General features: G+C 31.9%; 1 protein-coding gene across 1 annotated transcript; it reads right to left on the bottom strand.

Annotated features, from left to right (window-relative positions):
* Positions 1-19846: 19846 nt before the first annotated feature.
* LOC121123514 (dnaJ homolog subfamily C member 10) lies at positions 19847-23637 on the bottom strand. The gene is made up of 6 exons (XM_040718640.2): positions 23264-23637; positions 22728-23200; positions 21710-22338; positions 20810-21495; positions 20415-20747; positions 19847-20348 (listed from the first exon to the last, which is right to left on the bottom strand). The coding sequence occupies exons 2-6, from the start codon at positions 23181-23183 to the stop codon at positions 20071-20073; spliced, it is 2382 nt and encodes a 793-aa protein (XP_040574574.1). The 5' UTR covers positions 23184-23200; positions 23264-23637; the 3' UTR covers positions 19847-20070.
* Positions 23638-24656: the final 1019 nt, after the last annotated feature.

Raw genomic sequence — 24656 nt, 5'->3', positions numbered from 1 at the left:
AGGGAGGTAAAATAACACAAAAAAGCAAAGCGGATATTTACGTACTAAGCACTGCATGCGTTGAAATCAAATTTGTAAAAGACTGATGCTGGGGTGGGAAATAGAGAGTTGGCTCACTAAAAAGTGGGAAATATGAGGGAAAAGGTTAAAGGCATATTGAATAAAAAGTGTACAAAATTGTTGAATTTCCAACTTTTGCTTCAAAAGTTTGGCATAAAAATGGCACAAAATAAAAATATGGATAAGTGAATACGGTTTTTTAAATTTTCTAACTTTTGAGTCCTCGCCCTGTAGATGGGAGGGAGACACCTGGATATAGAATGTGAGTACAGTATATATTAAGTACCATACAATACCATACTTTCAATACCTTATACCAGTTCCTGGACATTGAAAATAGTATATAGTATGTGAAAAAAAATCATATGAATTCATTTAAATTTGACGTTGTATTAAATTATTTTACCAAAGAAGAAAATATTTATTTTATTAATGAGTTGTAAATGCAACAAAAATCAGGCCTATTCCTCTAAAACGTAGGGGCATATATTTTAATTCCATTCACTTACTTGCATATAACAACTTAAATCATTATATTTAATAAGTTTTGTACGTATTCTTGACGAAATTGAATCAATACATATTTAGTTACAAACACACTTTGATACAACGATGATTACAAACCCATTCTCCATGGTATGAACTCAGACAAAACATAAAAACCATTTGAAAACCCATAGCTGACTAAAAACAATAGCGTTAAAGATTGCATTTGACACCATTTTTGGAATCAAAATTTATATTTTTACTCCAAATAAATGCACACATTTCCAATAAATCTTTAAGAAAATTCATGGAATGATTTAAAAAAAGAAATGGGGTTAAATAGCGCTTAACGGCAGGGATGTAAAACAGAGATAATTGAATTATATCAAATGTATACGTAGATACTCAAAATCTTTTTGAAAGGACTAGATTTTTACAATTTATTTTATTTTGCTTGATTAGTACAAGAATATGAGAAAAAATTATTATCTTTACAGATGGATTAACTATATATGATGATATAATCTTACTTCTTTAATACCTAATGTAGGGTCTGATATCTATCTCATTAAAGCAAAGTTTGTCTTTCTGTCTGTAAGAATGTCTAAAAACCCGTAACCGGGTTCACTGTCCATAGTCATAAATATATTTTGATCGGTATCCGGAAAATTCTCACCTGGTGAATTCCCACCTATATTAATAAACCAATTTCAAATAAAAAGACAAAAAATGAAGATTTTTTGCATATCTATTTTCTATTAACAATGTATTTTATAAATTAACAGCTAATATGAATATGAGATAATAAAAAAACATAAATATATATCAATTTTTAAAGAAATAAATATTCAAAATCCAATATCATGAGCAATAACTCGTAAATTATCAAAATTTTCACGATTCTCATAATCATTAAAATAGTCACAACACGTTGGTTCAAATCACGATATTATCTTCTTTGAACAGGCGGAGGACGACCTACAAGCTGTGGAATGAGCTCTATGCAGGTCAAGTGTTCTTCATCCTTTAAAAGTTAAAGAAACTTCCAGGGAACTGGATGGCATGAAACAACTTTCGAGGAAAACCGACAGTTCCATCCTTCCACATTATTAATCTTTCTCAGTGGTAATCCTTCGTCCGTTTGATTGAACATATTCCACAATCTAGCACTACCACTACGTGTACAAGGAGGTTTTGACTACTAATACTTCACAGCAATTCATAACCACAGAATTAAGAAACGTAAATGATGATGTTGCTGCTAATCTTCCTACAATTGAAACGATGAGAAGAAATATCCGAAAAGTTTGGGAAAGAAATGACCTACCCCCGAAACCATTAAATAGGCAAGATGTAATAGTTGAAATTGAAATTGGTTTATTAGTATAGGTGGGAATTCATCGGGGGAGAGGAGAAATTCTCCTGCGGGGAATTTTCCAGGAATCATTTTGATCTCATCAATACCAATGTACTCGTATTAATGAACTATTGCAGGCTTATAATAATGTAGTCGTATTAATGAAATATTGCAGGCATGTGCTATATCAAGAGCACTATCTCAGTTCGTTTCTTTTATTACTCTCGTTTGTATATCATCATTCATAGTTCATTTCCATTTAGAGTATACGTTAAGATTTGAATAAAATATAAACGCTGTTATGTTGAGATGATTTTTTTAATCAAAGTGCTCTAAAGATGATGATGACCTCATCAGTCATCCCAACATATTAAAAAAATCTCAAACTTTTGTTATCATCCTTTCATTTTTAAGGACAGAACACTTCATATAAATTGATATTCAATAGAGTCGTTACGTTTGAGTGTATTTATGAAAAACGTGGAGTAACACTGAAACACATAGACATAAAAAAATTGCGAATGCGTGACAAAATATCAGAATTATAGATAGGATATGCAGTCTCACAGCCCTCTTCAAGGCCTTGAATCTTTTGGCTAAAAAAAACTATATGTGAAGTGTGATAATATAAATTAATAATAAAATAAATAAAAAAACACTGTGTGAGGAAAATGACAGCACTTGTTGCTATTTATCCCTCGGTACTGGAATTACATACGAGTACAATATCTCAAATTTGTCCTCAATGAGTGAGTTTTGAATTTTGATACAGCTAGATGAACTGACTGCATGCATAATTACAAAAACATTGTTTAAACAAAAACTACCTACTTTCGCCACTCAAGATCAGTTTTTATTCAGCATCTCAAAGAAAAGTTAACATTAATGGCTAATTAATTTCCACAATAACTGTAGACATTTCATACATCTAGCAGAAGTACCAGGCAAAAAAAAATCAACTGCTAAGTGATCAAGAAAGCACGGCAAAGTGGCGGCATAGGTAGCTTGTGCACCCTGTATAATATATGAGGTGTGTTCAAAAAGTAAGGTAACTTTTCAAATTTTGCGGGCAATGTACATTTGGTGTGCTCGATTTTTTGATTTTTTTATGTTAGTACACTCAGCACGAACCTGTTATGCCTCTAACAAGCAAATTAAACATATGATATAGCTGAAAGAGTAAATATATTATTTTAAATTTGATCTGATCCTACATATAAATTGTTCATGATGATTTTCCAAATTGTGAACTCAGTACAATGACTCAATGTCACATCACTCCTGTATTACGGAATTCCGAATTTCAGCATCGTTTAAGATGAATAATGCCATGCATTTATACTAAAGTCTAGTACGAGGGTGGTCAGAAGTGTTTCCTACCTCAACATGAAGATGGCAACGCTCGACAATAAAAGCTAATTGCATCCATTTAACATCTGTTGTCTGTTATTCACCAAAGTTTCAGCCATTTTGCACTCGCAATTGTTATGTAACAGTCGTTTTGAGTAAGTAGATGTGAGTGTCTTTGTGGAAATTGAGGTTCGAGCTGTCATTAAATATTTGTTTTCGAAACTGTAACCTTTAACTAAATTCAAATAGAAGCAATACTTGTATTAAAAATTTGAGCCATATAAGTTAATCCAACTAAGGGTAATGAAGGGAAAAATAAAAAGTGTCTCGTGAACAATTATTTTGCAGATAAAAGTATTATTCAGAGGGACTACAGATATGGGAGCTTTATATTTTGAAAAATAAAAAAATGTCTTGTATCTTTGTTAGGTTGGAAACTTTTCAGACCGCCCTCGGAGATATGTATTTCTGTATTACCTGTATTTCAATGTGTCTACATTGTTATAATATATTTTACCTGTAAATAGTTTTATAATCAGTGCCTCTGAGAAGCTCTTTTAATAAAGTCCACAATTTACCCTTTATTCCTTGTACCTCCTTTATTCAACTACTCATCAGTGCCACCACCTAAAAGTCTACGAGTCTAAATTATAAATTAATCTCTTACATAAAGTATGTATTTAAACACTACAGTTTAAGTTTAAAGATTTATTCCTTTGATTCCCTTTATCTTTCTTTAGTTCTAACTTTTCGAGAATACAAAATACCCTTATTTCTGTCTTAATGAATTAAGAATGATCATAGACCCTTGTAATTCTCAAATGACCAGCATAGCTAAATTTTAGATTGTTATATATTTTAGTTTTAGGGTTATAATTTCATATATATATGGATGATTCTGAAAGTTATTTGTATAAAATATTTGTCCTAGAACAGATCGTGGCCTTTTTAGATTTTCATGGCTATCTAAATATTTATAATCTATTCAAGATCCTTGCTCATGAAAACAGCAATAACTGGGGAACTAGAAGAAAAAAAAATTAGTACATAAATGAGACAGAAAAATATCGGTCAAGAAAATATCATTTAAGACCGAACGCAAAAAAAAAGGTTGTTGGTGGACCGAGTATCTCAGCACTACTAACTATATGTAATATTTACTTTGATAGTAATGTTATATTAGTATGGCTTCTAGTTAATATTGACATATTATTATATTTTTTTAATAGATCAAACTCATCCTGCCTCTTATTTGTCATGTAGTTACTAAGTCCATAGCCACATGTTCAATATACAAGTTTATTACTGCTTAAATGTACAACCTACATTGCTACACACATTTACGAAAACTTGTCTCATAGTATGCAAATAAGTAAATTTTTCATACGTCATTAATACCTATATTTCAAACAAAACTATGATCCCTAAAATAAAAAAGTACAAAAAGAGAATGATGATGAGAATGGTCATGTTGCCAGACGTGTGTACAGATTACAAAAAAAAACACCGTCTGTCATGGTCTTGGTAGGTATCTTCATTGGTCTGTATCTACCTGGAAGACGTTCTTGTATTTACAACTAAAAAATAACTTCAAGTGCCTAGATAATTTCATATATTTGATATAAATTTATGTATAACTCAAAGAATCCCATACGGTGACATGGAAACATTTTATTATGAGTCAAATGTGATGATTTTCTTATACCAAGCTACATTACTACAACATAAAACAGGTGTTCCAATACATATTGAGTAACAACTGGAACTCAAATATATTTCTTGGGTATCTGAATGTGCTAATACACAAGTACATATGTAAATAAAATACATAGGCACATATATTTATTGATTCTCTCAAACTTTCTTCTGAATGGAGAAAAATTGAGAAAATTTCAATCAATGAAAGAACATTGGCCATTGAAGGCTTGTCTTAAGAGATTTGGTAAATATTTCATGTCACTATTACATGTTTTAGCAATCAATTAACAAACATAGATTACTCCAAAAATATACAATCAATTATAAAATTTGATTAAACTTATACAGTTTCATAGCTTATAGTATGGGCTACATTTAAGTATTCAAATAAAATTTTATAATCTTTGAAGCTCAAGAGTGACGACCAAAACTAAAAAACACCCATTTGACCCCACACTACTATAGTACATCAATTACTGAGCTGAAATACATTCTCGGAATTTACAATCTCGGAGTCACATTATGTTCAGAACCACAAGTATATAATTTCATATTAAAGAATATCTTATTAAAGAAATAATAGAAAATTACCTGTTTACTTATAACCTGAAGAAAAGTATATTTATTATTTATATCAGATATTAATTGATAGAGTAATTTGATGCATGTCCAAAATCATTTGATGTACAATAAAAGTATTAAGAGGATTAAAAGACCAAGTTTTTCGACAATATCAAACCTATTTCTGTTTTCTTATTTAATATAAGTGTTTCTCTATTGATTGTTTTATATACATATATACGTATTGAATGAATTTAGTCTATCGTAATAACTTATTGGATCTTTGTTTTCGTGGAGTGTTCGTATCAACACGGTTCTGCGAGTCCGTTTTCTCTTAGATGAATGGGGTGAAGAATAAATATAGTACTAACCTCACTCATGAGCACATAAATCAGATAATGAGGATTACCACAATCAGTATGAATGCTAACCTTAAAACAAGCCAATAACATTCATTAGGCTTATAATATGTAAATATATTCAAACGTCAATGACTCATCACGTTTACATTATTTGGATTCCAATTAAATTAAAGCCAATTAGTATTGCCCGCGAGATGTTTTCTTAATCTCATTTTCTCAAAGATTTTAGAGAACCTTGACATGAACCCTACTGTCTATCAAAAATCTATACCTCTATTGCCTAGTTTAATTATATATTATTAAATGTATTAAAAATATGTTATTAATCGTTAAATATTCGTCTTTCTGTGTTGAAGATTAATATAAAATATTCCAATGGAAGGAATAATATAAATTTTATCTAAATCCGATTTTTCTAATCCCTAATCGCTCAAAAAGAATAATAATTGTACAAATTTATACTTTTCATAGGGATTTTTAGTACATTTTTCTTGTATTACATTCAAATATCAGTGTTGATCATTGGCATAAAGTAATATTCGATGTAAGTTACAACTTCAGCAGCACACCTCCATCCATCAACACCGATCCAAGATTAAACTCAGAAAAGAGATTTATCCTTTTACATTGTTTCTAAAATTTACTAGTAAGAGTTAAACCATACATTAATCCATATTTCAAGCTCCATGGACACAAAATGACTTGTTGCCTACGCGTAGTGAGTTATTCCAAAGACTTATCCCAATCGTATTCAATATTTGAAGAAAGGCAGAGGCCATGTCGCAAAGTATTAAGTCATTTTGCTCTTTGGGTATGAATACTTATTAAACGCCAAAAATCATATTTTGTTAATTTATTCCGAAAAAAGAATAAATTATTATAATTTTCTTTTGTTAAGAGTAGTTTTTTATTGACTAAGAATATTCTAAATTAGATTGTAGATCAAATATGAACATTTATTTATGTTTTCTTGACATTTTTATTAGGGTAAGAATAGTTTTGGGCTCAACTGTATGTACAGATTTTGAGACCCGTAATTTTTTTTTTTTTTTTTTTAAATATCATTTTGATATGAAGGATGCATTATCAAAAGAAGAAATGAGAAAGAAACAAAGAGAGAGAAAAAGGAGAAAAATAAAATATATATTATACAATTTGTTATAACATTAAGCCTCATCTCTCAAACAGTATAAATAAATTATTTCAAGCTTCATGGGTACAAGATGACTCGTAGCATACCCGTAGTGAGTTAGGGATTCCAAAAAACGGACATTCAAGGGAGTCCTCCGAAACCCTTTTTTACTCTCTCTTTGTTTCTTTCTCTTTTCTTCTTCCTTTGTTTCTATCTTTTCTAGCTGGGGCCTACGAATACTTATGAACTTTTAATTATGAGCTCAATTCAAAAATGAGTTTTTTCCTTGAAATGTTGTCGTTGTCTTATCTCAAATTGAAAACGATATAGAACGTTTTTGGAGAGGCTCTTTTTTTTAAATTAAAGTTCATTCTTTTAGTTATGCAATGCAATACTTTTAAACTTTTAGAATCCATTCGTCTTGAAGCTATGAGCCTCTGAATAAAAAGCAACTATTTTCCACTTTAAACAAAGATAACTTGAGATATATAAATGATGCAGACATTTTAAAAATGGTTTTAGAATTTTCAAACATTTAGCTTTAAAATATATTAACATCATTTATCCTTATCTACAACACCAAGGGCTTAAAAGAGCTTTGAATCTTAAAAATACCCAAAAATAACAAAGAATGTATGGTCTTTTTCTAAAGGTCGCGAGGCTATGAGAGAAAAATAAGGCCATATTTGGAATTAGGAGATTAAACTGTACTAAGTTGAGCATATACTGTTTTTGTCCCGTTTTTGCTCTTGGACAGTGTTATTTATTTAAAAAAATATAATTTCAATAGAAAGAGTTGTTCAAATAAAGGAACAAATGTTAAACCTTTGGGCTTAATGGGTGAGGATGGCCACAAGTGTCCAAACTAACAAGCGAATTAAAACGTACCAATTTCACCAAGAGTGGGAGATATAATTTCGTTTTACCAACGTTAGCGACAAGTGTATGTGTTTGCTTTGTGGGGCCAGCGTGTAAGTCGGTAAAATGTGTAATATTGAGCGTCCTTTTACCAAAGTCCATGGCTCCTTTTCACAAGCTTTCCTACGGATAACAGTCTACGAAAAAGCAAGATAGCACTTCATCCAGGGGCGTTACTAGGGGGGGATGTTAAGGGATGTTCACAACATTTTAACAAAATATGCAACAAAATGATTTCATAAAAGTGTTGGATATTATTAACTAACAATAAGTAGTGATATCAGTGATATTAGAGGGCGGTTATTGAACTCTTTTGAAGCTATAGATATAGAATAAGGTGAAAAAAATGGAAAGGTGTAGGTGATCTTTGTATATAAATAAATACATACATCTGTTACACTCCACCTTATTTCAATATGAAGGGCTTTACTTGACTCATGCAAATGACGATTTTGTACATCTATTTATAACTAGATTGAATTTTAAAATATTACATACATCAGGGCGTCCCCAGGGGGTGGGCTGGAGGGAGTGTAACTCCCTCCCCAAGTTAAGGATTTTTTTCTTTTTACAAGCAAATTAAATTTTTTTTCCCCAAAAAATTTACTTTTCCAAATTTTTCCACAAAAAAATTAATATTTGACATGTGATTTTTGAAACTTCTTTTTCAAAAAAAATTATTATTTCAGAAAAGCTATGGATTTTTCAAATGTTGTATTTAAAAAATTATTTTTTTGTGAACGGCTGGGAATTTTTAAGGTTTTTTGAAATATAATACTTGATTTTAAATATTTTTTTTCAAAATATTTTAACTTTTGGATTTTTTTCCAAAAACCAAGCCCCCGCCAAAAATAGTACAATCACAGCCTTTACACGTCGCCTGAAGGTCATGCAGAAGTTGATGACAAACTCCTCTGACAAGTTGTCCCATGCAGCCATTATGGAGGACTTGAGGGAGTCTACATTTGGGTGTAAGATCATGTTGGTTTCCCTTTCCAAAGTGCCCCATATGGAAAAGTCCAGTGGTAGTTGGTCTTCAGCCATGGTAGGATGGTGTACCTAAGCACCTTATAGTAGGCCTCCTGGCCTATTTTCTCACCAGTCTTGAAAAAGAAAGGAGGCATCTTCTTTTCAGCAGAGACCACAACGCCAAAGACCATTGTTTGGGCTGTATATTGCTATGGTACACCCCTTGGACCTTTTCTTTTGTTTCCTTAAGCCAGCAGTAATTGCAGTAGTTGTGCAATTGATCAACTGTGAAAATCTTCATGCCCGAAAATTTTTCACAATTGACCCTTTTGCCTTGATCTTTTTGAGGATTTTCTTGCACCTCTCAAGCCTCCTGACTTTCATGCCTTCTGTCAGAAGGTAGTTTCGGGTCCTTGAGAAAGAAACTAATCCAATTTGTACTTTATAGCCCTCCTGATGGTCCTAGGAAGTACAAAAAGTTGTTGCCGAGGACGACTTAGTGGGGTCCTCCTTTATATTCTTATCCAAATTTAACAAGAACTTCGTATCCCTCTTTAAATTATGCCATCCACTTCCTGACATCCTGGAGTGGTCTTCTCCATTTTTTTCATCTTGGCCACTTAAAAACCAGACTCATAGAACCCTTAACAATGTCCATAACCTTCATCACATCAACTCCAGCATCTAGAAGATCTGAGATACGCTGTTTTTTTGCTTGTTGCTCGCTCATGATGATGAAATGACTAAATCATTAGTATAATTAGTTTATGTAAAAGAACGGTGGAAACAGAATATCAAAAAGTAATCACTAAACCTTTTCATAGTAATGAGAAAATAAATATTGATTAACAGTACACGTTTTGATGCCCTACCCTGTATATATATAATCCTACAGACGCCCCTGATACTATTATAATTTATCGTTTATCGAGATTGCCTCAACGTTCCTTAGAGCTGTTTCAATTTGATTAATTTTTTATGTTCGTTAAAGAGACTGTTTTATGTATGTAGAAGAAGGCCTATTGAATCAATTTGCAAAACTTCACTTTATTTGATTGTAAAGTTAGCTATAGACTTCAAATCTATTAATTTTTAAAAAAGTCTACATACATATATAATAGTAAAAAGTGTTAAATATATTATACATAAAAATGCCAGTGGATTCAAAAATTTGCTGAATTCTTCTCTGCCATAATTTAGTCAGGGTATGGTCCAAGATCTTCAATCCAAAGTATGTTTAGACTGTAAGAGGTAGTCCATTAAAATCTGAACACTTACTCATTCAATAATTAATTAAAGGATGAGTGATTGAAATCAATTCATATTTCGACATATTAAAGAATAAACAATTAGTTACGAAACAAAAATAAATTTGAGCTCTCTACTTTACGTAAAAGTCGAGGAGATGCCACTTGAACGTGATTCGTCAGCATGCCTGAAACGTTGGAGAGCAAGCAGGGCTCTGTCAAAAAGGTCAAATTGGATCCAGAGGACTTAAAGTCCATGAGGGCCTATGCAAGATTCTCGGGGTTAAAAGAGGGTGAAGAGGTCACTTTTGAGACCAGCAATGAAAGAACCCCATCTCCTCCACTGTAATACTCTTTTGAATTTTTTTTTACTTTTGGCTTCTACAGCTACATCTTTAAGGGCAGCTACATTAATGATTGAGAGAGCTCAGACATACCTCTATTTATAGCATTACTTATGTTAAATTTTATTGTTAATTAATAAATTATATATTTCTGAAGTTTAAGATTCAAAGTGTTAAGATTTAAAATGTACTACCCCGTATTGAAGTCATTCACTGATAGCAAAAAAAAAAAGGCAATACTTTAATTGATGTAATAATGGAGTCGGGTGGGGACAAATGGGTGTATTTTAGTTTTCGGTATTAGGTTACCCAAAAACCACTTTTCTTATGTATGTTCAAACGGGGCTAATATTAAATGAGCGATTTTATGAAAAAATGGTAGGAGAAAAAAAAAGAAAAGTGTCTAATTTGAAAAAATTGCAAGATTATTTTAAACTGATGTAATACCTATCACCAATATAATATATATTAAGATAAAAGTAAAATAAACATACACAAGAACTTTTTGAATGGAAGAAATGCTAATCACATAATTAATTATCTGTTTTCAATTATAATATCATTAGACATTATGGATTATTCATATTGGACAAGACTCTTGGATTGACGAACAAGTATTAAAATAATATATTGAGAACATAAGGCACTTGACATTTTTGAATTTCCCTATGCTTCCGTTGCCACTGCTTTGAATGGAATATGAACTGCGACAGTGAATAAGCTAATAATTTGCAGTATTAATGGATTATATAAGAGGAAAGAGTGAAAGAGTGATTTCAATTAAAACTAAATAATATAAAAAGGGGTCAAAAATTAACATGTACCCAAATATCGGAAAAACATTTTTTTTAGTCTCAAAACCTATCTTTGTTTATAAAACGTTTTATACATGATTAGACAATCATGTAATCGGGCTTGCTATAATTTTCAATCTGGTGTATTGTACTGCCTACTGGGCAAGACAGGTAGATTTTGACAAAACACGCCAATACTCATAGTCTATGGCGTCACTATTGCTAGAATTTTCAATTTAATGTATCGTACCGACTACTCGGAAAGAAAAACAGAATTTGACATAACACGCAACCCCTCATCTACTATAACGTCAATATAAAAAGCGTGGTGGAAGTCAAACTCAGTCGTACACTCGCTGTGGTATAACCTTGTATTTCTATTAACCTTGGTTTTATAAAATTTTATCATATATTTTCTAATTATAGAATAGCTAGCGTTGCTATGTTTCATCCTTGGGGGGCTTATCTCCAAAAATGATCAACACTGTTATATAATTACCTAAATAAATAGGTTTATTTATATATATAAATAAACAGAGAGTACGTGTGTTGCAGGGCTAAATAGAAACAAAGAATGGAGGTAGGAGAATACAAACAGAGAAAGGGATGTAGAAAGGTAAGAGGGAGAAGGGAAGAGATATATAATGGATCATTTATAAATATAAAGAAAAAAGTGTTATGTATCTTACGTCATGATTCATTGTAACAGCAAGTAATTCCTTTTCCTACGTACTTACACGTTCTAGCAGGATTTTGTTCAATAAACACGTATTCCTTTCTATGACGACTATAAGCTTCTAATTCCTTGTATTATATCCTATTAAATATTATTGGTTTATAAACACCACATCTGGCAACGAATATGAAGAAACTACTCCCACGCCTTACCCTAGCCAAACTTATGACAGAGTGCCTCCGTATGGAGCTAGCTGCCAACGAGGAAGTGCTCGTTGGCGAGAGAGAAACTGTCTTGATTCAAATCCTAAAGGAACACCTAGAACTGTGTCGCTTTGACCCGTTATCTTTCGAGTTCGTACAAATGATCAGTGCAATTAAGCTGCTCCTTCTGTGAATCTTCACTCCAGCCTCCTCCTTTCTATCTCCCCGACCTGCGGAGAGGACATGGTTGGTACATGTGGTCAGAAAAATTTCAGACGTACGTGTCTCTGTTTGGTGACTTTTGTCCACAAAATAAGACTTTACTCCTCCTTCATTGTGCCGGTCCAGAGGTATAGCATTGGCGCTCGACCCTGGAAGTTCTCCATGTAGGGAAAGAAGACTCGTATACAAATTACTCGAGAAATGAGAAAATAAATTTATGTCCTGCTCTCCGAGTATAAGGGTTCTAAGGGTACTCAACAGCCAAGGAAACCTCCTATAACCCATAAGCCTCCTACAAAGATTATAAGATGTAAGTTTTGAGGCTCGATGCACCTTCCTCTTAAATCCCAAAGTCCAACTATTTTATTTTTTAGATAAAAAACTTTGAGACACGACCTTTGTGAAAATGTTCACTCAATATGGCCGCCCTCAGCAGCAATTACAGCCTCTACACGGCGGAGGAAATCCTTGCAGGAGTTGATGATGAACTTCTTGGACAAGTTGTTCCACACCTTCACAATGGTGGGCTTCAGGGAGTCCACGTTCGTTCGGGTAAGATGTTCGCTTAGTCTCCCTCTCCATAGTCCCCACACAGCAAAGTCCAACGGGTATAAATCCGGTGAAGATTATGGATAGGTGGCCTTGAGCCATGGCAGTATGGCGAACCTCAGCACCTTGAGGTAGGCCTCCTGGCCGATTTTCTTCCCAGCCTTAAGAAAAAAGGAAGCACCTTCTTGCTGTGGGACGCCACGACCCCCAGGACCATTGTTTAGGACGGATGTTTTGTACAGAAAACCCCTTGACTTCTTCTGATGATCCTCTAAGCTAATGGTCATTCCGACGGTTGTAGATCTGGTCCACGGTGAAAATCTTCTCGTCAGAGGATTTTTTACACGAACTTTCTTGCACCTCTTCAGTCTCCTTTACTGATTGTCCCATCGTCCACGTCAAACTCGTTAGAGAGGCAATTCTTGGATTTTGTGGGCTCCTCCTTGATCTTCTTCTTCAGGTCCCCCATAAACTCAGAATCAGTAATTATTAACAGGCATATTAAAGTACGTCACATCAATCAACTCCGACCTCGTTGGATCGTTAATGGGGGTATGTATCTTATTCCATGATTCCTTATAACAGCATGTAATTCCTATTCCTTTTCTATAATTTTGTTCAATAAAAAGATTCCTTTCTATAACGTATGAGTTCCTTATTCCTTATATTATATCCTATTAAGAATTATTGGTTTATAAACACCACAAAAAGGAAAATGAAGTTTTATTTCGGTCAAAAACAGGCTCTTTATGACCTCGGATATCCAAAAAAAATATCATAAAACATACTTAGTTATTTTATACGTCTACTTGCTAAAAGTTCAAACTGATTCGTTCGACCATTTAAATATATATAAGATATGATTAAAAAGTTGAGGTGGGGGAGGGGGGTTGTAACTACCCAAGTTGACTATATATAAATCAAGGACTCCTGTTACAGGAGTCCTTGTATAGATGTATACTGAAATGAATATGGAACGTGCTCTTTTTTTTCTTTTTTTTTTTTGTTTACTAGAGTGCAAAGAAGAAATGAATAATTCATTTTTTATAAATTCATTCCAAATGATTGTTCCATTTTTTTGTGTACTTAGAGACTTCGTGGTTAAAGTTATTAAAGCATTTTTTTTTTTTCAACAATTTTTATATATATCTACTTTAATTTGTTAATTATAAATCTTTACAATAGTAATATATGTACAGTGTGCCATTCTAGGGACCTTAATTATATATAACATATATGTATTACATTTTCACATGAATTATTTAATGAATTTATTAACAGTTTCATCTAATAAATTGATATTTTACATTTATTATTTTAGACAGAATAATTTGCTGTTGTCTAGGTTCTAGGACTGGTTATCATAAGAAAATGAACTCATCTAAATCATAGTGAGGAAGATTTTGTTAAATAAAAACATTCTCCTCATAAGTTTCCATAAGTTATTAGAAAGTATGGGTCGATTCCATCAGAAGAAAAAAACTAGGGGGCAAATCAATATTCAAGAATCTGTAGAAAGCATTTTCCTATATCAGCTTTTATTCATGATAGAACGGATACAAATTCAACTCTGCAAAAAATATGTAGTCCACTTAAACGATATAAATTAAAATCTGATGTTATTTCTACAGTATTTCTTGATATTCCAAAAAATTTTTAAAAAAACTGACTTTTCCTTAAAGGAAAATAACTTTATCTACTTCTACTAAAAGGTTAATCTTATACTTTAAAAAAGGCATATTAATATTTCAATGTAGTTTAAATTACATTGTTATTTTTTCAGATTTGAGCGAAATAGACTTTGTCTTAATTCTCAAATTGAGCGTTTATTAGAAGAAAATGAGATAACAAATTTCACGGATATAAAAAAGACCCTTGATAAATCATTTTTACCCAAAGATATTAATGTAATATATAATGAAGACTTTGTCATGTTTTTCGCCCTATCATAGCAGGATCTTGTTCATTACATTTTGTTTGGGTTAAACGTAAATAATGACCTCTTTTTCTCAATTTTTTTAAACAGGACTTTCTATATCTATGGTGGAAGTGAATCATAAATGTTCATCAGAGAGTCTGAGCTGTTATGCTGATATCAATAACATTTTAGAATATTTAAAAAATAAAGAGAATGAACTAGCTTCAAGCATAAAGTATGCCATTGAGATATTGGAAAAAACAGTAGATCATCAAGAATTTAATTCGAAAAATCGTATCAGCTTTATATAATCAAATTAGAGAATCTGGAATTATTTACTTGTCATCTGAATCGCGTATAAGAAGAATAACAAGTGTGTTCTCAATTCAAGGAGGAGTCCCAGTCTCAACAATTGATTATGTACAATCTAGAGTTAAATTATTTGATGAAAAAGACAAGGATTTTTCTATAATAATTAACGAAGTCTATTCCTCACAGAGAGTTGAATTTAGAGGTTGCATTTTTTTTTTGGATTTGATAGGAACTATTCAAAAACCATACTTTGTTTTAGGGTGAAGAGTATAAATGGGAAATACAGTGACATGGTAGCTATGGCACCAATCATAAATATTAAATCTTCCATTATAAAAGAATATTATATAATAGTTCTTGAAGTAGTTACCAAAGTTGGCCTAGAATCCGTTGCAACCATTACAGATACGCATGCCTCAAACAGAAAATTATATGTGGATGAACTGGGAAATGGAATTTTTCCTAGATATATACTGATTCCTATTTCCTCTTCCGAAAAAAAAATATTTATGTTATTCGATTCAGAACATATCTTCCAAAAAAGTTTATAACAACTTTAATAGAAGACGAAAATTATCTTGTGCATCTTTTGAAAATGAGGATGTTATTCTTGAAGACGAATTTGGCATGTGAGCCAAATCTACTACATGAAGCTAGTGCAAGCATTGAAATTAGCTCACAAACTTAATCATAAAGTAATTGCTCCTCAACCAATTGAAAAGTGTAATGTTGATCTTTCTCTAAGGTTTTTTTCACGAGTCCACTCTGAATGCACTTATCCATTATGACTCAAAAGATGATCATTCAGAAGCTTCAAACAAACAGCACATGTATATTATGTATATTCTTAAGCGCTTTTGGAATTGCATAAATGTGAAATCTAATACTATGTAAGTCCAAACGATAGATGATTCATTGAAATCAATTGCTATAACAAATTTATTTCTTAATTAAGTTTACTAAATATTTTAAAAAATGGGAGACACTCTCAAAGAAACATGGAGGTCATTAAAATCACTCAATAAAATCATTTTTGTTGTAATATTCATAAACTAAATATATATGTAATTACTCATTCGTAAATTGGCCAATTTGTTTCTATCTTCTCAAATTTACACTTACATTTTTGAGTTTAAGTTCGCGATTTAGGTACTTTACTCTTATTCTTGTCCTAGTTTTCACAAGAGAGACAATCAATTCCTTAGGCTATCCAGGATAAAGTTCAACAAGAGGATTAGACAGCCTTTCAAAAACGTTTGCTCTTTTGTCACTGCCGTCCTCATGAATACTGTGAAATTCTTAAAATTTATATTATAATTGTTGGCAGAACTTCAATAATTCCTCCGAAGGAATGGTAAGGCCTCTCCAAGAAAACAGCGTAATCCATGAACTAGATGTTTGTACGTAAGGTTCGGTTTCACTTGTTTTCTGTCCAAGATGTGAATATAAAGATTTCATTTTTTTTGCTAAAAATCCGGCAATGTAGGCAAGACTCTGGTCTGAGCAATCACTTTGAATTCCGAAAGCTTCGAAATATTCTTGCTGGAATATTTCATTTCTATTGACGTTTTCGTGAATACCAAAAGTTTCTAAATTTTCAGAATGTTCCAAAATTTCCTAACATTCAATTCCATCTAATATTTCTTCATGTGATTCATTAGGCTGATGAATTGTATATAACGAGAATTTATGATTCAAAGATTTTGTAACAATTTGAAAACATATCTTGAAGCTATTTGATCATTTTCACTATTTCTTCCTCAACTTCTGGGGTTCTCAGGCTTATGTTATAATTTTTGCCAATCATGATAACTTTTAATCTTCTAAGAGACTCAATTGAAGACAAAACAAATCGATATTATAGATAATCGAATTTTCCCAGAATTGGATGATTACACGTGAAATATAAGCACAAATTTAAAAACTAGTACAAAATTTTGGAAGTAGGTCTATTTTTGTTTAGATTACTGATTTTTTTTCTGTCTCGAAAGTTAACTATAGTTTATAAAACAAATTCAAATCGAAAACAAGAATCAGATTTGATGCGACGGAAAAAAAAATTAAAGATTCGTAGTCAAAGCGTCGAACTAAATATTGAACTTGAAGATTTTTGATTTTTTTTTGTTAACTTTGTTACTCAGCGCGATAACAATTTATTAGTGTTTCTCATAGTTTCACACCTACAAGAGATTCTCAATAAATGAATAATTTAATTATAGGTTTCCTTAATGTCATTCATTAAATGATAAATTTGATTAAGCACCTAATTATAATTTCACCTTCTTACAAAAGAAACATGAACTGATTTTGAACATCTGGTACGAACGTAGATCTTATATTTATCTTTTTTCTTCAAATATAAAATGAATTTCTTAAATTCAACATTAGATATTAATTATTATTTACTATTTCATCCCGGAATTAGGAAGCTTATTTCCCGGAATCCTGTTGAAAGACAATTCTCGGGAAATGAAAAAAACACTTATGTATTATCACTATCTGTTTCAATAAAAACGGACAAAACTTCTCCCTCGAAAAAGTATTCTTTGATTTTGTCTGAATATTATATATTTAAACTTTTTAGATAGTCATTTCATTAAATAGAGTAAACATGTGCTTCTTATTTATCAGACCTTTGAATGACTCAAGAGTCAAGGTACTGTATTATAAAGGTGTGTTGCCCACACTTTTATAATTTGACAGAAGTAAGCATCCCACTTTAATGACGTCACATATGTGTGGAAAACGCTGGCCCGTACTTGTATTTTGCTCTAGGATTACTAGGAATCTAACTCGAAATGTAAGATTTTCTCCATGCAAACTGGGCCTGGCAATATATAGGGGGAATTACATTTTATTTTTCATACTATACCCTTTTAGGTATGAAAAAAAAAATTATGAATATAATACGGTGGGCAACTATTACTATTAGTTGCCTTGTAAGTTTGAACCACTGCATCTAATCATTAATGAATATTTTTCAATTTTCTTTGGAAAGAGAATATACATCATCATCTTAATATTAGTTACAGTTTTAAAATAAAAAACCAGTCATTATATCAAAGAAATCAATTATATATTAAAAATAAGTGGGTATTATTTTTTCTTAACATATGAAAAAAATAAACTTACAACTAGATCTTAATTTGTTATTTATGTTGGTATAGAGTTTATCTTGGTCACAGAACTGAAGATGATGCATTGAATAAGCTTCTGTTGCCTTCTGATTTTTACTCATCTCTCCAGAAAGAGATATATATTTAATTATAGTAAAAATTTGAATAATACTCGGGAAATCAAATTTTCTAAAGATTTTCCACTTTTATATTGCTTGAAATAGTTTTTTAAAAATAATAATTAGTTTTCAATAGTTCTACAACTAATAATAGGAAGGATTTTTAATTTTTACTCCCCTGACAACAATCACAATTAGAAAATAGTATTTGCATGTCCAAAATAAAACCAAATTAATCAATAAGATAAAAAAATAAAATAACAGAGAACTCATAAATGTGGAATGTAAATTTTGAAGAATATAATTGACATTTTATTATTTTTTCAATCAATACTAAAACTTATAATTATCTAGTATAGAAAACATTTAATAATTTATTTATTCGTGGTGAGATCCTAGATCTTTACAAGAGTAATATTCCAATATGGTGAAAAACAATTTGGCTGTTTAGAGAAGGATTCCCGATTCAATAAGTTTCGGAATTTCAATGATATTCAGATATTTCAACATAATTCTACAGAAGTTAAGAGGTTTGTTATATATTTTGCAAAACACATAATCATTTAACAGCTCCGAATAACTATTTATGTGAATAGGAGCAGAGTAGAATATGCTTTGCCGACCAAAATATCGAGAAAAGAGAAGCACATTATCTTTACCAGTCTAGAATCATGTTCCACTTATCTTCCAATGCCAAGTGACTCAGTGGTAATAAAGCAATCACATGTGAGCTTGAAGTGTCCAACTTATATAATTATCTGTATAGAACGTATTGTATATCACGAAGTTCAACTTATAAATGGAATTGATGTAAATGTGATAGGGATTATTGATTTCTGTGTTATAAATAACCAGGAAACTGAAAGACTCTGATTAATGGAATAGTTTGCTTAGAGTAAGAGACGAAGCAGAGTTGACTTTCAATAATTTCAAAGAAGGAGCTGTGGGTGGAGGATGAAAACTCTTTTTGCTCCTCACCGGGTATCTCAGTCGATTATTCTGTCGTTTTAAGAAACTCCTTAGTTCTTATATGTAGAAGTATACGATGATTCCGTGAAAGATCTGAAGGAATTTATCTAAAGAGACAATTATATTAACAAGATCAGAAGTCACCTTGATATGATGAAGTACCTACACTATGAACGATCTATTCATTAAAGGAGATTAGATCCACCGAGTGAAACACTTGTTAATTGGATCTCGCCTTAAGAGTCGAGATCCCTTGACCAGACATTTACATCATACACCACCTTGATAAATTATCAATTCACGTTGTTATATTAACATTATTGTGTTAATTTTTGAGTGAATACAACATATGTGACGTCACTCAGGTCAGCCAACCAGAATGCAGACGCTAACCGACACACCTATATTATCCACTACCAAAGAGTTCTTATACTTTATTATAGTATAAGAACTCGTTGCCACTACCTTAGAAATGACTAAAGAGCAAGTACTAATACATTTAATGAACCTATAATCAAGAATTAGTAGTTTCCAGAGTAATAAAATACTATAATCATAATTATCATACATAAAAGAAATTCAAACATTATGTCTATCACGACTTGAATTAGTCATATTTGTACATAACAAACTCCTTAAAAATCCAGCAACTTTAATAATGCCACTTCACAATTGTAAAAAAAAAAATATATACATATAATATTTGCATCACAGTTCATCTCGAGATGAGTAATATCCAGAGTCAGTATCGTCTTCAACTATTTTCAAAATTGCATTTATAATACTTTCCGTATTAAAACTTGTTTCCAAATCCTCTGGATGGCCGTTACGATAGAGAAGAAGAGTTGGATATGCTTGAATATGATGTCGTCCACAGAGATGACGGAAGTAATCACAATTTACTTTTCCAAAGATGACCCCTTTAGCTTGAAGACTCAACGCTGCTTCTTCAAATTTTGGAGCAAGTCTTTGACAAGGTCCACACCCTAAAGAATAACAAATAAATAAAGGCATTTTATTTAATCTATTAGAATATCAAGCTTGCATCTTACAAGGAGCGTAGAAATCCACGACTACGGGTTGTTTGTATGACTTGTTAATCAAGTTCTGAAGAGAGCTGTCATCCAGTTCCTTTGCGACAGTAATCATGTGTTTATAGACCCAGTCCCTGAACGCAAATGCCTCCCTATGTAAACCAGTAAATATGAAGTACTTATTGGGATCTGTATAAATTCGCATGCTTGGATAACTACGAACAGCTTGGCGATCACAAAAGTCACGATGTTCTTCACAGTCAACTTTTGCAATCATTACAGTTGGATTTTCAGAAAATAAGCGTCCTAATTTATTCCATTCAGGTGCCATTTGCATACAAGGTCCACACCCTATGGATAATTAAAAGGATTTTAGTTAGAATATGACATTCAAAATATGTAAGATACTTAACAGTTAGCATAAAAGTCAATGACAATGGTTTTGATGGGAGACTGGCCGTATATTAATTTTTTGAAGACTCGCTCATCCAGAGTGACAACCTTGGGACGCACTATATCCATTACAAAATCTGCTATTTCCTGATCTCTATGACTACCATGGAACAAATGCTTATCAGTTATTGAGCCATTAAAGTACATTCCGGTTGGGTAGGCCCTTATGTTAAATTTGTTGCAAATTGTAGGGTTCTTTGTACAATCAACAGAAACAAACTTTATGGATCCACCAATTAAAACTGATGCCTTCCTAAATTCAGGGAGGAAATTAAGACACGGTGAACAGTGAGGAGAAAAGAAATCAACAAAAATCATGCTATTGGGTTTTTTCAGTAGGTTTTCGAGCCTTTGACCCGTAATACTCGTCATGGTTCTGGCATTGGTAGCAGATCTAGCAAAATTCAGGACATCAGGGGCCTTTTCTCGACCATAATTAATTTCATAAGGAGTATCCTTTCCAGGTTTGAAAAGTGCATAGACAGATTTTCGGATTTGATAATCTGAACAAACACTAAATTCCGCTTTACAATCAACAAGGGCCATGTTTGCTTTCCTAATGAGAGAATTAATCTTTCGATCTTCATCTAAAGTCATCTCGTCGTCTTCATCATAAATAAAATGGATGAGCCAAGGAGATGAGGACCTAATTAAATAAAGAAAATCGTTTATTACTTAAGAATAATCACGATTTACATAGATTTAATAGTATGGTAAGAATCACATATTTCTCTAACTTCACTACATAAATGTAGAAATAAAAAATTACTGCAGATGTATTTTCATAGCTTTTCGAACTTATGTACACTCCGGATATAATCAAACCAAGGAAAATACAGTACAATATTAAAAATATTTACCTCTCTTCCAAGTCATTCAGAATCATTCTAAACTTTTGAGTATCGAGGCTCTTGGGCTTAGGTAATTGCTTCATGGCTGCATGAGCAATTTCTTTATAATCAGTTGACTCTATTCTGATACCATTATTATTAAGAACATCTTCTGCATTCCGAAATCTATATATTCCAGTTCGAACAATAACTTCTTCATCATCAAGCTTCTCACGACACATTTCCATTTTCTTGCTGGAGCAGTCTACGATCGCAATGTTAGAAATGTCCTCTAAAATATGATTCAAAAGAATGCGATCCGGTCTTTCTAAAGGACAGTCACTTGATGATTTACAGAGAATGATGACCCAGGGTTGCTCCTTTGGCCTGCGATGAACTTTCTTTTCAAAATCAGAAGACTGGAGTCGAAATACGTTATATGGCAATGATTCTAAAACAAAATCCATGATATCATCTTCTTGAAGGGCATTATCGTAATATTTTTGATTTTCGCCATGGGCATCGTAGAACTTGAGGGTTGGAAATCCACGAATGCCTTCACTGTTACATAGCATGGGGGAATCTTGGCAATTGACAGCACCGATACGGATAACTCCGTCTAATTTTTTGGATAAACGTCTCCAAGCTGGAGCAATTTCCTGTAGTTAAATATTATAATACATATTATTCAGAGCAAAAATATTTATGTTTATTTGAAATATTTAAATTATCGGACTCCATATGCAAATATTTACTTTGGAACATTTCAAATTTGAAAATATAAATACATATATTTCAAGGGACAAAAGATTATATTGAATATTTTTTCAATGGTAGGTATTTGATAGATAAATATAGTAACCCAGCAAAATATGTCGTCCGGCCCTCTTATAAAAAATCATTCAACCCTTATTACTGTAAAAAGATAACAAAAAAAAAAAAAAAACACAACGAAGGAGTGTCCCTGGTTAGTATAAAAAGGGGAGAGATATGATACATATGAGGGATGACCAAATTTAGAGCATATAGATAAGACCCATAACTTTACCCGACAATGAACACATTGAGGATTGTAAAAGTTGATGAACCAGTAATCATATGTATCTGATACACTCCTTCGAAAATCATTGAAATCCAAGGTAATAACGAGTTCATCATTATCATAAAGACCAAAATCATCATAATACTCATATGACTTCCACGATCCACGTCCTCCACCACCTTTTTGGTCATCTTCTTCCTCACCGAAAAGATCATAGCGTTTCCTCTTGTCAGTATCCTTGAGAGTTTCATAAGCCTTGTTAAATTTGACAAATAGAGCATGTGCTTCATCATCATTTGGATTTTTATCTGGATGATGTTTAAGTGCAAGTTTTTTGAACGCCTTTCGTATGGCCTTATTGTCTGCATCCTTTTCTACACCCAAGATTTCATAATAGTCCTCAGTAAGAATGACTTGAATACAGTGAACCAAAACAAGTAGAAAAATGTTTACGTACTTCATTCCAGATAATTATTTCACTAAAACAAATAAAAAAGTACGAGTGCTTGATTAATGATAGATCAACAAAGGCAATCTCTTACCTTTTGAAGGATATGTTTGGAGTAAAGAAATTATTATGGATATGCTTAGGATTAAAATATCATGGTTAAACCTACAAAGACTTGGAAACGATTAGCAATGATTTTTAACTTAAAATTTACAAGAATTGCTGTCAATGTATTTATTTGTATTATTTGCTACAGGTGGTTGGTGAGAAGCTGGCAGGAAACTATATAGGAATAGGCGGCTCAAGCGTACAAAGCCGGGATGGATGAAAAACAACTATTCAAACTACTCTACTTTATAGATATACACATACGCGCTACGCGCCCTCATAAAACATCCCCAACATCGTTGTACGCAAACCAGTGGCCGGAGCAGATCCTCAACTTCAATGTAATAAACATTTCGAGGAGGTGCATTATAGAGATTATTGCTCTTTCGGGCCTGTAAATATCACATTCTCTTTTTTCATTTCTTCGTACTTGCCCTCATAACTAAGTGAGTATGAATGATACATAAACATGGAGGGAATCGACTGGTATACGTGGCTCCTTACATATAGCCAGGCTATAGTAGTAATTAGTATTACTAGTAATACTAATAGTTATTCTTGGCTCCGATTCGCAAATTTGACACCCATTTAATAAAACATCAATTTATGGATGTTCCGTTTATGAAAAAATGACGTCAATTTGCTATAATATTTCATCATAAAAGTTAATATTAAATACAACTTCATCATTTTATAATAATTAATAATATATGTGTTTTTTTTTAAATTACATTCCTACTCTAAGTAATAAGTAAAAGACACGTATCAGAGTCAAATCATAATACATGATTTACATCATCTGCTTGAATTCCAATACAAAGTCAAAAAGAAAAATAAACAATTTCTAGCTTTCATGCACATCGTACAATATTAACATTGTATACTTAATGTTATACCTACATGGTAAATAAATAAAGATGAATATGATCCATTTATAGCAATTCAATCACCAAATTGAAGGTTTTTCCACAGCAGTAGGACTGAAAATCATAGTTAAATTTTCCATTCCATATTTATTGCATGAATTTAAATAAAACAAAACTGGGAGTAAAGATCGGTTAATTAAATGATGGGTATAAATTAATTTTTGTTCATTTTCCCCTGACCTCTTTTTGTGTATATTTAACGTAACTTTTCAATTTTTATGAAGTAAAATATAGGGAGAAGCAGAATAGAAAAAATTAAAAATCTGTTAATATTATATATTTATTTGGTTGATTTCGACTAGTGGCTAAAAAAAAGCCCAATATTGTCGACTCATGATAAAATATAATAAAACATTATGATAAAATGTAATGAAATAATATGGTAAAATAAAATGATATAATGTGGTGTGGAATTAAAGTAGATTTGGATTATTTTTCAAAAGTATCTTAAAA

Source organism: Lepeophtheirus salmonis, chromosome 8, assembly GCF_016086655.4.
Source record: "Lepeophtheirus salmonis chromosome 8, UVic_Lsal_1.4, whole genome shotgun sequence".
Taxonomy (NCBI): domain Eukaryota; kingdom Metazoa; phylum Arthropoda; class Copepoda; order Siphonostomatoida; family Caligidae; genus Lepeophtheirus; species Lepeophtheirus salmonis.
The sequence above is the reverse complement of the archived record's forward strand: the minus strand, read 5'-3'. Positions and strand labels throughout refer to the sequence as shown.